This window comes from Artibeus jamaicensis, unplaced genomic scaffold (genome assembly GCF_021234435.1).
Source record: "Artibeus jamaicensis isolate MK-2021 breed Jamaican fruit bat unplaced genomic scaffold, CSHL_Jam_final contig_519, whole genome shotgun sequence".
NCBI lineage: Eukaryota > Metazoa > Chordata > Mammalia > Chiroptera > Phyllostomidae > Artibeus > Artibeus jamaicensis.
The window spans coordinates 32,993,451-33,010,758 of record NW_026521871.1 but is presented as its reverse complement, the minus strand read 5'-3'; the positions used below and the strand labels follow the sequence as shown (position 1 = coordinate 33,010,758).

Here is a 17,308-nt window from a genome sequence, read left to right as displayed (position 1 = left end):
GACAAAAAAATTGGAAAAATTTTAAATGTCTATTTAGGAAAGCTACCATTTCTTTTCCTTCACAGCCATTAGAAAGAATAAGGCAGACTTTTGTATAAGAGAAAGACAAATTTTCAAGACCCAAGTTCAGTCCAATGAGCAAGTCATAGAGGGAAGCACTTTTGGAAGGCAGAATAAGGATCCGTGAAAATGTTTCTCTGTAGACAAGGAGATCAGTGGCAAAAATATCAAAGTCAGCTTTTTCAGAACTCAGGAAATGAATCAGAGAATTGCAACAATTTGAGAAGTATCTATTCAAGAAAAAAATGATTTGTAGCTTTTTAACTTGCCTTATCCCTCCACCCCTCCCCAGGTCTGCCATAGTCTTTATTAACCACCAGCCTCGCGACCACCGGAGGGGAAAATAGACTTGGAGCATCCGGACAGTCCCATTCCCCAGTAAACTGCAGCCGTTTGACTTGTCCAGCAGCTCCCCAGAAAAGCCTCATTCAGAGGGCTTGCCTTTATTTGACCTTATTCAAAATTCACTAAGAAAAACCCTATCTATCCATAGGGCATCCATTGACAATAATCGTGGAAATTACTTAACATCACAGCTGCCCAAGGCAGAAATGGAGCAAGCAAGAGGCTCACCAAAAATGTAACAGAAAAATCAGAGGCTAGCCAAATCAAAGACCCACAGGGGTCTTGGAAAAGGTCCAGGATATTCCTGGGGTTCTAGAAGGACACACACACAGGATTGTGTGCACGTCCAGGAGAGGCTTGAGAATGGCATAATCTCTCAACTCTGGATGAACCCCGAGGCTCTGCATGTGCAGAAATAAAGGTTAAAGCAGAATTGGGAATCTCTGCCGGAGCATTGAAGGCATGTCCTGAAGCACACACAGAACCCCCACCAGCGGCTTTGAGACTTGTTGGTTCAAGGCATTTAAGGAAAGGAAGTCTCTGCCTCTTTACTGACCACTAACCAACAGAGACTTCAGTGGCCAAAGAATATAACTTAGCAAAATTTGTTTTAAGGAAGTCACTAAAAAATAAACAAGAAAAATAAATCCAAGGTATAGGGTGGGATCTAATTTCCAATGCTGCCACATTATTTTATTAAATTATCCAGCTTTCAGTGAAAATTCTGAGACATACAAACAAAGAGGAAAGTAGAAAGTATGGCCCACATACATGGAAAAAAGCAGTCAACACAAACTGCCCCTGAGGAGGCAGAGACACTGGACCTTGAAAGACTTTAAATCAGCTGTTATAAATGTCTTCAGAAAGCTAGAGGAGACTGTGTAACAAACCAGCAGAATGTATGAGACCAATGTCTTACCAAATAGAGAATATTAATGAAGAGATAGTAGTTTTTAAGACCCCAAAAGATATTCTGGAGTTGAAACGTAGAATAACTAAAATTTAAAAATTCACTACAGAGGGTCAGTATCAGATTTGAGCTGACAGAAGAAGGAATCAGAACTTTAAGATATGTCGATTGAGATTATCCAATCCAAAATAGAGGAAGATAAAAGAATGAAGAAAAATTAACAGAGCCTTAAAGGCTTGCAGATTACATGAGTCACACCAGTGTATAGATGATGGCAGTCAAGGAGAGCAGGGCCCTGACCAGTGTGGCTCAGTTGGTTGAGCATCATTGCACAAAGCAAAAGGTCACCAGTTTGATTCCTGGTCAGTGTGCATACGAAAGGCAACTGATTGATGTTCCTTTCACACATTGATGTTTCTCTTCCTCTCTTTCTCCCTCCCTTCCCTTTTCTCTAAAAATTAATAAGTAAATAATTCTTAAAAAAAGAAGAAAGGGGCAAAAGGACTCTACCATGAGTTTGTAGAAATGGTAGCTAAAATATTCCACAGTTTTATGAAAAAGATTATATATCTAAGAAGCTCAATTAACTCCAAGCAGGATAAACTCAGAGACAGCCACACACACTTGGACACATCATAGGCAAACTTAAAAGTCAACAGCAAAGAGAGAATCTTGAAAGCAGCAAGTAAAAAACAACTCAGGGTATTCAAGGTAACTTCAATATCAACAGCTGATTTTCATCAAAACTGTGGAGGCCAGGAGGTAGTAGGATGATATTATCAAAGTCATTTTTTTAAAAAGACTGTCAAACAGTAATTCTATATCCAATAAAACTGTCCTTCAAACAAGAAGGAAAATTAAGACAGTAACAGATAAAGACAGAATTCACTACTAGCAAAACTGTCCTCAGCCCTGGGACCTATTCTCCCCTCTGCTTTCCAAACCTCAGGGTTGCTGTCCTTCAAGGGTCAGCAACAGTATCGTCCATTACAGGGTGAGACAGAAGTGCACACAGTTTTTTAGGGAATAACAGCTGTGGAAGGAGAACAGGAGGATATAGAACAGGCAAGGGGACGTTGTCAGACTGCGGTGCAGACGTCGCAAAAGTCTCTGCAAACCAAACAACAAACCTCTGGAGCCAAGATTTCCGACTAGAAAGCCCTTTGTTGGGTAGAAATGGGCAGGCTCTTTGGTGCTGATCACTAGCTGGGAAATGTGAAAACTGACTTTATAAAAAGAGCAACTTTATTGAGATATAATTCATATATTGTAAAATTCACCTTTAAGTTAGTGGATTTTAGTACATTCACAGGGAGTGCTTAGCTGTCACCAGCACCTAACTTTAGAACATTTGGAGTTAAACTTGACTCCTCTCTTTTTCTCATCTCCCTAATAGTTTCCTCAGTAAATCTACTCAGTTTTGTCCAGAATCTGACCTCTACTCACCACCAAGGTCTGATCAGTCTTTTTACTTAGAGTTTTGCAGTGGCAAAAACTGATTTCTCTGCTTTCGTTTTTGCCTCTCCCACCCCTGATTCTATTCTCACCACGGCAGCCAGAGTCATCCTGTTCAAAGTAAGTCCAATCGTGTCACTTCTCTGCTCAAATCCTCTAGTGGCTTCTAGTGGCTTCTAGTGGCTTCCCTTCTCCGTAAAAGTAGCCCCAGTCACCTACAAACTGCTCCCTGACCTGATCCCCTGCTTGCTCTCAGACCTCATCTCCTGTCCCCCGCCCCTCATTCTTAGCTGTAGCCACACTGGCCACCTCGCCGCTCCTTGAAAACACAAAGGTCTGCTTGGGGCTTTTGTGCTTGCTCCTCCTCCACGTTACCTACAAAGCTGGTGTTTCACCTTCCAGTTCATGCTCAGAAGTCAGTTCCCCTCAGTGCTCAGTGACACCCACCCCAACCACCCTGTTCAAGGTTGCAGCACGTTCCCCTGCCACCTTCTCCTTTTCTGCTTGGTCTCTCTCCGCGGCACTTACATCATCTGAAATCATGTACATTTTACTAATGTACAGAATGAGGCAAAACTAGACGACAGTTGTGAGTATGCAAAACACAAAGTTTCTTCTTGTATTAGTATTTATTAGTTATCATACTACTTTCCATATGAGGAACTGTGTGCCTGCTTTTGCCCCACCCGGTACTTGGCTGTCTCCCCCTCCCTAGAAAGTGCCCTCCCTGAAGGACAGGCTTTTTATGTTACTAGTTTCCACTGTCTCCCCACGCCCAAAATTGTCTGGCACTTACTGGACCTTCAGGTACTAATGGTTGAATGGATGAATGTAGCAGGTATTTTACTAGGTCCTTAAGTTCCCATAACAGTCTTACAGGAGTAGCCCTGCTTGTTAGTGAGACCTGCATGGGTCTGGCTGTAGCTAATTCTGTTATGCCTGACTTCTGCACCACGCTGCCTTCTCAGCAGGCAGACTAGAGCCCTTGCTGTGGTCTGAGGGAGCTTTATGGAGCACTGCTCGGTCCACTCTCATACAGGGACTAGAAAGAGACCCTGTGGGCCAGCACCTTGTCCCTATTTCTAGATGCTGCTACCAGAGGCTGAAGCAGCCATGTATCTGTCTTGCAGTTAATGAAAAGGAAAGATACCCTTTTTAAAAATCTGATAAAGGATTTCAATTTTTTATATTACTAATATAATATACACTATAATATTATTATTTCTATTATTAAGGATGATTGTATTACTAAGGGTCCAGTCTTTTAACCTATGATTTCTAAAAACTGAATTATTTATGTTTTGTATGTATACAACATTTGGGACTACTGTAGGATAAATTACACATAGAAAACTATCGCGTACTTCATTGCTTCAAAAAATTGGCAGCTACTCTGATACATAAAAATATATGCATTTTAATGCTCCATAGTGTCATTTTGTTGACAGGGTGAACAAAGAAGTATCATAATTACTAAGAACAGTAGGTTCAGTAGCTACTAAGTTCAGTAGCTTAATGAAAGAGTGGTGTTTCATTATTGCTACTTAATTTTTCTTACAGGACAAAGTTCTAAAAACATCAGTTCATCTCCAAGCATTGAGAGTCTGCCTGCAGGCAGAGAAACCACTGGCTCCCCGCCGCTGTCTGCTGCTAAAAAGGATTCCTTCTTCAGCACCATCTCGCGCTCCCGCTCACACAGCAGAACCGTGGGCAGGAAAGAATCGGTAAGTCTTGAGCAACGGTTTTCTCGTTGTCCCCCATTTTCCTCTAGAGTAATGCATTCGTTAAACCTTCTTATGAAGCTCTGAAAATTTTTACAGACTGAAATGAATTACTCATCAGAAATAACTTGGGTGTTTTAAGGCTGCGTATATATCACACTGGGGTGGAGGGGGAATGTAGCATCAATTTAAAATACATTAAATCCCAAATCTCAGTCCTTTTTCCCCCTAAAAATGCCTTTTTATCAAAGCCTGTGTTTTTTTCCTAAAATGTAGCAAATAGCATTATACCAAATAGGTAAAGACAATAAAACAAACCAAGGTGTTTTTTGTTTCAAGTATTTCTTGAAATTTAAAGTAATTATTTAACCACTTGTTTTTAAAAGTTATACAAATTAAATTTGAACTATGGTATATTGGTAGTTGTTCTCTAAAAGTCTTTGTAGACGTTACTCAAAATAATCTATCTAAAGCAAATCTGCTTTATAAAAAACTGGTTGCATCTGAAATTTTTTAAGCCAAATCACAATAAATAAAACATTTAGCCACACTTTATAGCTGGTGTAACACAATGTTCTACTATGAAGAATTCATCTGTGCAGCCCTGGCTGGTGTGGCTCAGTAGATTGGGCGCGGGCCTGTGAAGCAAAGGGTTGCTGGTTTGATTCCCAGTCAGGGCACATGCCTGGGTTGCAGGCCAGGTCCCCCGTGGGGGACGCAAGAGAGGCAGCCACATACTGATGTTTCTTTCCCACTCTTTCTCCTTCCCTTCCTCTCTCTCTCTAAAAATAAATAAAATAAAATAAAGAATTCATCTGTCCATTGGAAGAAGGCAGAAATTTAAGGTCTTACAAGAAAGGACCTAGCTGTTGCTGACATAGTCCTAAATTAGGGGGAAAAATTTGAACTTTTGAGGGACAATCATTTATGCTACTTAGAATAGGTAACAACACGGTATCTCATGGCACTGGGTCAGACGCTCAGCTTCATGGTGCTTGAGCCACTTCATCTGCCAAGCATACAGCATACTTTGCTCTCTGAAGGGAAGGGTTCACTACCTCCTCTCTTGGGGTCCTTTTCAGCGGGTAGGAACCGGGATCCTCTGCTTTGTGGAAGAGCAGAATGGAACTTTCATTTTGAGATGGCAGTTTAATGCAGGCAGTCAGCTCTGCTCCCTCTCAAATTCCACTCCAGGGATAGTTCATGTGGTTAAAGATAAACCCTTGAGGAATAAGAAAACAGAAGAGAAGACAACAACAAATAACTTTTGTTGCTCAGAAAGCAGATGTTAAGTGCTAACTAACTAACATTCTAAGAAAGCTGAATGCCAAGGCAGTAGTAGGTAAAAACCAAGAGGCATCTTGATTTGCATTTAAAATCTGGAAGCTCTGGAACTGGAAATGGAGCAAAGGTGGAACTGAAGGCATGAGGATTGGTCAGAAGTCTCTTCAAAAAAGTAGTTAGATTCCCTTCCCCACCCTGGCAGAAGACTGGAGCTTTCATTCTTTGGACTGAGCACGATCGGGCACATGCCAGCGTGGCACCACCGTGCTGGAAAAGGAGCAGCGAGCGGGGTTAACTACTGGATTGGAGGGCGAAGGCCTTACCCCACTTGCCCCCCAGAATCCCACTCTGTTAGTCCCTCCAGGCAGGAGGAGTTTTCTCTAAGCAGAAGTTACAAATGAAAAAACATGCAAACATTCTGAACTTAGTGGCTTTTCAGAGAAACAGCCAGTTTACCTTCAGTGAATCACAGCCCAGACCTTTCACTTAACTTTTAGTTTACACTGTTTTATGTGAGCAAGACAGCCAGGGGTCACCAGATACTGGCCGAGAGCATGGGATAGTGACAGACAAAAACAAATAAAAAAAGAAGTATCATTTATAGCTACGTTTCACTGTCTTCATGTGAGTACCTGGTACATAGTAATTAAGCAAAAATAACTCAAATTAAGCTCTTGACATGTTATCTACCTTTGATTAGAAAATAGTAAATAATGATATTAACATAAAATACCTCACTTTAAAACTACCATCCTTTGAAATTCATTTTTCAGTGGCTCTTTAGGTAAAAACAAAATAATAAAAATGCTATTAAACAAAAATGCCACCAGGAGGAAACAAGTCAATGCAGGAGTAGGATGCTTCAGAAAAAGTGTTCATTCATAAAACAGCCACAACAAAGATTATTAGAAATTAAAATACAGTATCTACAAGGTAAAAATGCAACAGAAGAGTTGGAAGATAAAAATTGAGTTAAATCTCCCCAGAAAAATAGAACGTAGGCAGAAATGGAAGGTAAGAAAAAATATATAAAGAACCAACCCCAGAAACTCAAAATCTAAAAAACAGGAATTCCAGAAAGACAGAAACAGATAAAATGAAGGAAGCAGTCAGAAATACAATTCACTAATGAAAGACCTGAAAAAGTCCATGGAATGTCCCGCAGTAGTAAATATAAGCCACACACAGACCCATCACTGAAAAAGGTCAGAACTCTGGAAACAATGTCCTGCAAACTTAGAGAACTGAATAAAAAGAAAGATTTCCAACAAAGGATGGAGAATTAGCAAAACCACTCATTTCCCGCAGCCACACCAGAAACAAGGCCGTGGAAGAATGTCTTCAGGGTTCTGAGAGAAAGTTCCTCCCCCCCTGCACTCAACACTTAACCAAACCGATTAAACGTGAGGATAGAGTAAAGCCACTTTCAGACACCTCAGAACCCACTGGAGGATTTGGGCTGCATAAGTGAGGGCATGCTCTGAGGAGGGGGTGCCCGAGAACAAGTGAACAGATTATCCAGAGCCAGACGAAAATATTCCCCAGATGGGACTGCAGGGAGGTCCCCCAACCACTCGGGGAGCACAGCTACTTAGCAGGTCCAGAGAGCAGCTGCCAACCCACATTGAGGCAAGTTAGAAGGTTCCAGAAAGTTTTCTCCAAAAAGATGAAATTGTAAGAATAGCTAATATATTTGAAGAAATTGAGAAATATATAAAACTACAGGTGAAATTGGGTTTAAGGTCATGATAACTTTAGAGAAAATAAGCCAGTAAAACACGGGACAATCAGTAACCCCAAAGAAAAATAAAATAGCTACAGGAAAAGGAAGAAAGGTTATGGCAGACCTTGTAAGGGAGCCAAGGCAAGGCTGTGGTTCATGGGCACAGCATAATGTCAGCCTATGACTGTTAATCTAATCCAAGTCGTGATAAAATTTGAGCAGACGGAGTGTAGAGATGGTGTGTTTGCGGGCACAGGGAAGGACACAGGTGGCCCGCAGTCATTAGAGCAAAATCCTCATCTTCCGTAGTGTAAAGTTAGTGTCTGAGGGGAGACCCCAAAAAACAATTTATTTATTAAAATTGTGTACTTATTCTTACATGTTGAAACTTCAGTCACCTTCGAAGTGCTCTCCACTTGATGCAATAACAGCTACAGAGACCTTTTTTCCATGGCTCAAAACAGTTGTGCAACTTGTCCATTTTGATCCTTTTTAGTGCTTCTGCCATTTTTTGTTTCATCTCTTCCACATCGGCAAAATGTTTCCCTTTGAGGACTTTCTCATCTGGGGAAACAAAAAGTTGCTTTGGTTGGATAAGGAGGGTGGGGCGTGGGGGTCATGCTGTTTTGGGTTAAAAACTGCTGGACACTCAGCGCTATGTGGGCAGGTGCACTCATAAATCACCCATCATGAAATGGGCAAAAATGTTCAAGGACTCTTCAAAACAAAAATTCACTGAAGCTGAGTGCAGCCTCTCACACCACCACCAGCTGGTGCACTGATACAGATCAGTTCCTAGAACATTCACCGTGGGCAGAGCCTGTACTGTGAGGGGCCCGCCTTCTAAGGATTATCTGGGTTTTGGGGGTCCTCCCTTGTAAATACTTTAGAACAGCGATTCTCAACCTTTTTTATCTCATTGCACATATAAACTAGCTACTAAAGTTCCACAGCACACACAAAAAAAATACTGTTTTTTACCAATCTGACCAAAAGGAGGTATAATTTTGATTGATTTACAAAAAAATTACTCTTTTTTGCTCCAAAGTGATTTTTTAAAAAATCAGGTCCTTATTTATATACAAGGATTTCTGGTACCAAGAATTAACCCATGAGATGCAACTTTATTATGTGACCTATATATTTGTGGTTTAAGGCTGAGCATTCACAGCAGACACTATTGTTGCGTTGGCTGTTGTCAGCTCTTTATTTGGCAGTCTGAAGGAGAAGAGGGCCGTGCCCCTGACCAGATAGTCAGGTACTGCATGTTTTAAAGATTCTGGTGGCACACCAGTTGAAAATCACTGCTGCAGAAAAATCAAGAAGTAACCGTATAAGCTTGAGATACAGAGATGAAAAAATGGGTAAAAGAATTGAAAGTGGGTACTTCTGGAGTGCAGGAAGTGGGAGGGGGCTGTGTGAACTGTTTCATAACAAGCCTTGTGGGGCCGCTTGACTCTTCAAAGTGTTACATGTAAAACTTAGTTTAAAAATAAGAACTTCAAATCACAACAAAAATAGAATGTATTGACTTAGTAAGTCAGGAGATGCCTGCCTGTACAAAGAGCATGTCTGTGAAGAATCAGAATGAGGGGTAACAAATGGGAAAGGCATATGGAGAGATGTTTCATTTGCATCATCGTATTCTGGTGGCATATGGATTAGTCTACAATAACAATTAATTACTTTTCTTTACAATGATGCTGTGACTTACCACTGAGAAGTGGGGCAAAAATAGACGTAAGAGTGAGTCTCACCCTCCACATGGACCTGCTGTGAACCAACAAACAGAATGCCAAATCGCTATTCAAAATTTAATTATTTCCTAGCTTGTGGGAAGTGTGCAGGCAGAAATTTTCAAGAGAAAGCTGTGTTTTTCCAAGTAATGGGCCAGCTTATTATTTTATGAAATGGCGGATTGTAGTCAGTGCTCTTCACCTAATAATTCCAGTTTTCCCTCCTTCTAGACACTGATAGAATTGTACCTCCTCGTCCCCTGTGAGCTGTCAGAGCCACGTGACTAGTTCTGTCCAGTGAGTTTGAGTGGGAGTCCTAAGTTCCTATCGTTACCGCAAGCCCCTCCCCGGCACTCTTTTTCCCTCTGGCACAATGAGCGGAGTCCACCTGCCAACCCATCATAGACATGAAGTATGAGTGAGATAAAAAACCTTTAATTTAAGGTGAAATTATTGCTTATCACAGCATAACAGTTCACAGTTGGAACACCTTCAGGCTCATAATTGGGAATCATTCACCCATGGGAACCACATCCCGATCCTACCCCCACACCCTCAAGTGGTCCCGGTACCACCAGAGCCTGTGACCTGGCACATGTCATCTCCAATCCTACTTTGCTTGCGTTGCCAGCCCAGTACAGCGTGACACTGGGGTATTCCATGTCCTCAGAAATGTTCAAGGTAGTTTTTCATTAACATCATCAGTATCAGTTCTCACACAGCACATGGCCAAAATTGAAGTAAAGACACCTCTTTCTCTGGGTTCCTATGCCTTAAATTATATGACACCTTGCAGATTTCAAGCCTCAGATGATATTTTAAAGTAGCTCAGGGTCAAGATATTGTTTATGTCAGTTAACAAAAGGATGAAATAGCAGTTGAAAGAGACATTAAAACAAAAATAATCAACTAGTAGTTCTCAACCTAAGTGTAGCTAAATCTGCTTATGTTTCTAATCTAATGATTAAGAAATGATTTTCAACATCAGCATAGTCATGACATACTCTGGACAAGTGTCATATACTTATATCAAGTCTCAGAACTTCCTTCCTTTCAGTATTGCCTCTTCATGTGTCAAATAAAGCCTTTCTGTAACCCACAGGCTGTCTTTAGGTGAAATCGTACACATCTATTCCTGTTGATGCCTCTGATTTGGCCATATAATAGAAGAGTGTACAATTCAGCTAAGTTTTTAAAGCGATAACTAATTAAGTCTTGTGGCGTATGTTTATAAAAGACATCATTATGCTTCTTTTCTGAAATGTGAGCAAACCAGCAGGAAGTTTTTAAAATGACCTTACTCTGTGGTCGGTACTCATGTTGACTTGAGAATTGGTGTTTGCTCAGGAAGAGAGTTCTCCCCCTGCTTTGTGTCAAAAAAAAAAAAAGCCTGTAGGGTTCACCTAATTCAAACCCAGATTTTAACCAAGCTCTGAATTTTGTAGTCTTGAAGACAAAATTCAAAATTTTTATAATTTTTATTTTCCATGCTTTATTTCATATAATGTAAATGGCAGTCAATACTTAGTTTTCTAGAAATCTATTTTAGCTGGTCATTCATATGACTGTTAAGTAATTTTTTTGCTTATTTCAGTACTGTTAAATGTTCTGCCAACTCAATTCTTGCCCAATCATTTTCCAAATCACTTTCTTTGCTGAGGTTAAATAAGAGGAAAAAAATACTGAATAATAAGAAAAATCTCTAAAATCAATTTGTGCAAGTGGTAAGTTCTAATGTTTAAGCACATCAGCCAGTTAAAAGATTTTTTAATGTTCCTTATTAACTGCAAGACATTTCGCTGTGCTTTGTGATAATTACACACCAATCTCTAAAGCTCTAAACATATCTATTCAGAATCCCCTCTAAGCCCCGGGAAATCAAAACTGTCTGAGCTGGAAATCCAAACAAAACAGGATGTGTAATGAGGTAAAAACCACCTGCTGCTGCACATCGCCGCTGGAGGTGCTCACCCCGTGACCCCCGCATACACTGCCCTCACTCATCATTGCCATTTGGTAGTTTGAATGCATACCATGGCCGTACTAACAGAATTTGTTTTTATAATAGTCATCAGTCTATTCTTTATCATGACAAGATAACAAAAAGTGTCAGATGAATGAGAACAAATTTGAAAGTGGACTCATACTTGCTTGTGGAAGTACAGACAACCTGCACATTGCCTGATCTACTGGAGGTCATATTCTAGAAACTAGAATTTAAGACATAGCTGTGTAAGAACTACAAGAGAGCCCTGGCTGGTGTAGCTCAGTGTATTGAGTGGATTGGCTCAGTGGCTGTGAGCCAAAGGGTTGCCAGTTCGATTCCCAGTCATGACACATGCCTGGGTTGCAGGCCAGGTCCCCAGTGGGGGCCACGTGACAGGCACCCACACATTGTTGTTTCTCTCCCTCTCTCCCTCCCTTTCCCTCTCTCTAAAAACAAATTTAAAAATTTTTTTAAAGAACTATGAGAGAGCAGTCCCAATGAGGGTACTTACAGTGAAACTGGAGGAGGGGGAAACACATGAACAGTTACGTAATAATGAAATAAAAATACAACTCATCACCATGAGAGGTGGTGTACGGTTAAATGCCGTACAAACAGTAAAGATCATAAAGCGTGTGGATGCAGGAGACAGACCACCACAGGCTGTGTTGGTCCAGATAAGCTTCACGTGAGAGGTCAGACTTGAACCACAAACATATTTCTTTTCTCACCCAATGCAACCACTGTTCTCCCTTACGAATATCCAGCAGCTTCCTAGGACTGAGGAGTGGTGGTGGGTGTTGAGTAGGCAGTCAGCAGTGTCTGCTGTAGGTCTTTTGCTCCGCATCCTCTGGCAGAGTGTAAAGTAGTTGGGATTATCTCAAGTTGCCTTTGGAAAAAATAAGAAATTATTATCTCAAATAAGGAAATTTGTTGCCTGTTATTCCAAATAACAAAAGTCCCGAGATAGGCAGGTCTAGAGTTGGATAATTCATCTGTTCATTAACACCGTCTTTCTGTTCTACCATCATTAGTGTTTTGGCTTTGTTCTCAACTCACTCCCATTGGTTCTCAGGAGGGCTGCCACAGAGCTGGGTATCTGTCCTGTCATCCTTCCTGTCACCCTCCTCACACGTACACATCTGCTAGAGAAGCCCAGCAGGCTTTCCCTCCTATTCCATTGGCCAGCGTTAAACCCCATGCCCTTCCCATACCGATCTCTGGTACGAGCAAAGGTTCAGAGAAATCCGTGACAGTACGAAAAGGGGGTGGAGACGTGTGACTGACACATGATAACATACTTCCTGACAATACATGGTATGTGGGAAGTATTGATCAGAATGGATATCTTCACAGGGTTCTGTATGGATTGAAACCTGCCATCTAGAGTTTATCTAATTGTAGGATTTTTTCAATTCATAAATTGAAATCTTTTATTGTTTAATCAATAATATTAATGATAACTGCATTCAAATACATTGCTGTTTAAAATAACCATTTCTGTTTAACGAGAGTGCATTAAAATGAATTTAGACATCTACAATTTTTCTAACTCTAAGTCTCACGATAGGAATTTTAATCTAAGCCTGAATTGAATTCTTGTGTTTGAGATATGACATTTAGGTAGTCACTCAGTGTTATGTGAACTTTGTTCACAGTCTTTGCAGTGCGTCAGTTCAGGGTCCAGGAAGGTGGACCATTTGTATTTATACCAATAGCAGTATTCCTCCCTGCTATCTCCACCTTTTGCCTCACCCAGCTCACATGAATTCCATTGTAAAGAAATGGGAACATCTAAAGGAACGTCATAAAGAGCTGGTTTCAACAGTTTTGTACATGACATTTTAATTTAGCTTCTGTAAACTTGCTTTGTAACCAACTTTTTAGCATCTTTGTGCTTCAGTAAATTTATTTTCAACCAAAATTCTGAGGCGCCTACAAAAGCAGAACCACAGGAAACAGAGTTCTGAGCCGTGCCTGTAATGTCCTTTTTAGAATACTGAAGACGGTGCCTTTCGGGGGCAAATGAGACCCTCATCCCCTTCATGCTGGGCCTTTTTCCTCCATCATTTGTCCTCAGTGCCACCATCTTCATGAAATACAAAACGCCAGACTGCACCCATGCTGCACCCTGCCCAGGAGACATAGACAGTCGTTTGGGGAGTGCTCAAGTGAAGCAACTAGAAATATTTAGAACCCCTGGACAGAAATTCCCGTGGGTTTGAATCATGCCAAGTTCAATGTGTCATTGATAGCATTTGCTTTCTTCCAATGACCTTTCTTGAAATTTGACATTTATTTAGTCTTGCAATGTCACATTGCCTTGAAGACAGTGCCTCAAAGTGTACGTGCGCAGGGCAGGGAAGAAAATAAGGGCTTTGAACAACCCTGTGCACCTAGAGGTCAAGGCTAGAGGCCAAATGGTGGGGACTCTTAGAGAGTCCTCCGCTTTCCCCCTCGGCAGTATCACCACCTTCGACATAGCATCTTCCTGCTTTTAAATCTTCTGCCCTGTAGCTTCTCATCGCTTTTTCTTTGAAACACCTCTGTTAACATTTCCAGGAAGCTATACTTTTAATCCACTGAGTTCAAACTCGAGAAAGAGTGGCTTTGCTCCTGTCACCAGAAGTCTAAGCCTACTGAACAAAGAGGGAGATGTATATCACACAGGAGGCCTTGGCCATGCCTTGAAACCTTCAGACTAAGGAACTCCTTTTGGTTGTTCTTTATGCTAAAGCTGCTCTGCCCAGAGGGTCCGTCAGGGGCTTGGGCTGGAGAGCCTCCTCTCTTTCCTTGAAAGAAATTCCTGTATCAGGAATTCATACGCATGGAAATACTGTAGGCAGTGAGAACCAGGAACCCGAAGGCAGAGTTAGTTACAGGGCGTTCAGTAACGCAGCCCGTGCACTCCTCACGAGAGCCCTGCTGAAGGGGCAGGTGGTCACTAAGACCCAGCCTGCGCTCTGGGCGCCGGGCAGCATGCCCAGGTCCAGGGGCTGTGTTTGCCTAGAGATAGGACATTTTTTTCCTGTGCATGAAGGTAATATTCATTCCCCAAGTCCTGCACCCAAAGGCAGTGGATTTCCCTAATTAAATTAGAGCATGTTTTAGGTTAGTAAAAGTCCCAAGAGGGACTTGCAATTGTTGGATAATTTCAGGACTTTTCTATTTTGTGGCAGTGATGATAACATAGAAAACGTGTACATGAAAACTTCTTAAAATACGTGAAAAAAACAACCCAAACTCTTCACAGCCCTGACACTGCAGTATGGCTGAAGGATTTTACAAGCCTTTAGTACATGGATCTCCAGAAGAAAATATAATCAAATTCCCAAGCTTCTTTTTTGTTTAAGATGATGGCAAAGCCCTCCTTTCCCTCAGAATTGTTACCTGTTTAGTACCTTCTGTATGTAGCCTTATCATTTATTTCCCGTCAAAACATTCCCCAGAGTTACTTAGGTCAATAGACAGAACTCTTAACAGCAGCAGCTCAAAGCATGATGATGGTAGTAAGCCAAGAACAGATTGACTTTGTATTAAACCCTAGAAAGTTATGGGATGCATTTGAAAACAAGAGAGAAAAAATTTTTAAAAATCAACTGGAAGAGCAGTTATGGGGGCAGGTACTTCCTTTGTCCCTATTTCTACCATTTATTCATGGACTCTGACTCCTGCCTTTCTTGGCTGTATTTTCCAATTTTTTTTTCACTTTTGATGTTCTCATTGTTCTGCTTTAAAGTTCCCTATCTTTCTCATCTTGCTTCTTTGATGGCTCTTAGAAAAGACCTGATCTCACTGAATAAATCCATCCTAACTACACCAGTCCCTGCAATAGAAAGGGCCTTTTGGACTGGCATCTAAGGTCACTTTCAGGTGATTGCTGACCTTGATCACCACCACCTTTATTCTTGGAAACTATCCCAAAGGTAGGGCAAAATTGTAAACAAGACCGTGAAAGTTTGCAACATTCTCCTGAATTCTTCCATGTGACTGACCACCTAGGTCATATGGATCCTGTTAACAAGGAAATGTAAAGAACTTGCCAGGTACATCACTCCCCTGTCCCCCCCCACACACACACCTGTACTCCCACTACTACAGAGTCCAAAAACTGAAGGAGATTTAGAATAAACAGTGAGAAAGGTGCCAAATTGCTTACCTTCAGGATGTTCCCAGTCAAAATCCTAGGCAGTCTTTTGTTCGAAGCATATTTGTGTATTCCACATGCACCTCTTACTCGTTCATCATGATGTAGATATATGTTCCATAAAATATCAAAAACAATACTTTTGAAAATGAAGTTGGAGAAAATAAGAATGAAACCAGCAAGGTACCATTGTGTACTAATGCTAACGTTTATAGAAATCTTAAATTCATCTATAGACAAAGTGTAATATAAACCAGCTGAACAGTGGTGAAACTATTATCTACTTACTGCCAACGATCTATAAGGTGTTAGTTTTCTTCTCACTGTCTGTAGTCAGTCACCTACCCTCAATCTCCATGACCAAATTCCTTTGTTGAAGCCCTTCAGAACCAGGTTTGAAGGTTGGATAAGAACATGATCTTTTTCTCAAATAAACAAGCAGACCTAATTCTTTTGCCAGGAGTATAGGTTTAAATTTCTGAGATAAACTAATTAAATTTAAAGACTGTTTAAATGCCAGGCCTTGCATTTCATTCCAAAGAGAGTGTCATTTTTAGAACTTTTTTTATTTTAAGCTGAACAGAACAGATTCTGGCTGAAAGTGATTCAACTAGTAAGTTATTAACTCAGATAAGTCCAAAGGACTTCTCTTGCCTGGCTGCACCTTAAATTCACCTGGAGAACTTAGAAAATACCAGTCACAGAAGAACTGAATCAATCTCTGAGGTGGGGACTGGCCCTCAGTAATTGTTAAAAGCTTCTCCAGTTATTCAAATGTGTAGTCAAGGTTTAGAACCAACAATTTAGAAGCTTATTAGTGTCTTCAGAGAGCCGAGTTCTTTCCACTTCTCTGTCCTGCCTAGAGCAGGCTCTTCCCCAGGTTAGAAGTGAGGCAGCCACACCAGTTCTAGGCCCATTCACCACTCCCTGGAGGAGATGGACTAGGTCTTCCTGGGGCATTCTCTTAGGATAGAGTTGCCAGGTAAAATACAGGATGCCCAGTTAAATCTCATTATCGGCTAAATAATGTATAATATTTTAGTATGTCTCATATATGTCATGGGATATATTTATACCAAAAATATTTGTTGACTGAGATTCAAAAATAACTGTATATCCTGTGTTTGTATTTGTTAAATCCGGAAAATCTGTCTTAAGAACCTTTGTTCTTGGTTTTTTTCAAGAGCCACCCACCCGAGACTTCCACCTGGGTCTCATCAGCCCACATTCCCACAGGCATCGCTAGAGGTAACGGGGTTGCCATAAGTCCTTCACATCCAGCCCCAGACCCGCAGCTCTGGTGTGGGTCGGCTCCCCCGGGAGAGGGGGTGCACGGCTGCAGGACCCCATTAGGGCGGCAAGGAGATGGACGCTGGGAGCACCAGCAAGTCACAGTGTAGTCAGCTCTACTGAGCGCCGCCATGATCTCTAGATGAAAGCTTTTCTGCAAAAATGTACCTGTTGGAAAAATATATAAATTTGATTGTCATGAATCTATTCATCTTCAAATGAAGAGTCATGTCCAGGTCAGTTCTAAAGCTATTTATTTTAAAAAATCACCATGCTGTGCAAAGTCATGTGTTCAAAACAGGGCTCATGGGAAAGGTGGAGTGGGAAACAACAGTCAAAAACTTTATTACTGGCACGTGCAACAAAGTAGGAACCTAATAAGAGTGGAAGCATAGTTTTATACATGCTAAGTGAGTAAGAAAGAAGTAGATAGTATAATAGGTATGATCCTTCACCTTAAAAAAGACCTGCAGCCTGGTCAGGGAAGTGGACATCTTCAAATGAACGGTCATCTGCAGAACAGTCAGTTCTAAGGCAGTTCTAAGATGATTTTCATAAAAATCACCATGCTGTGCAGAGTCTGATGGACCTGGGTGCGGGCTGCAGCCCGTGCTGTGAACTGAGGTGGCTGGGAGGTACTGAGGTGGGTG

At 41.2% G+C, this 17,308-nt stretch overlaps 1 protein-coding gene and 1 long non-coding RNA gene across 8 annotated transcripts in view; one reads left to right on the top strand and one right to left on the bottom strand.

The window, feature by feature from the left end:
• Positions 1-17,308, top strand: part of TBC1D5 (TBC1 domain family member 5) — a 485,401-nt gene that overhangs the window by 428,044 nt on the left and 40,049 nt on the right. For all 7 annotated transcript variants that reach the window (XM_053668964.1, XM_053668967.1, XM_053668963.1 and 4 more), the window contains one exon: positions 4,331-4,494. In XM_053668964.1, coding sequence (XP_053524939.1) covers positions 4,331-4,494 — 164 coding nt within the window. The remainder of the gene's footprint in view (positions 1-4,330; positions 4,495-17,308) is intronic.
• On the bottom strand, positions 4,994-16,293 carry LOC119048322 (uncharacterized). Its single transcript, XR_005082314.2, has 4 exons — positions 15,381-16,293; positions 11,953-12,110; positions 7,878-8,062; positions 4,994-5,713 (listed from the first exon to the last, which is right to left on the bottom strand). It is a non-coding gene; the product is annotated as an uncharacterized LOC119048322 (long non-coding RNA).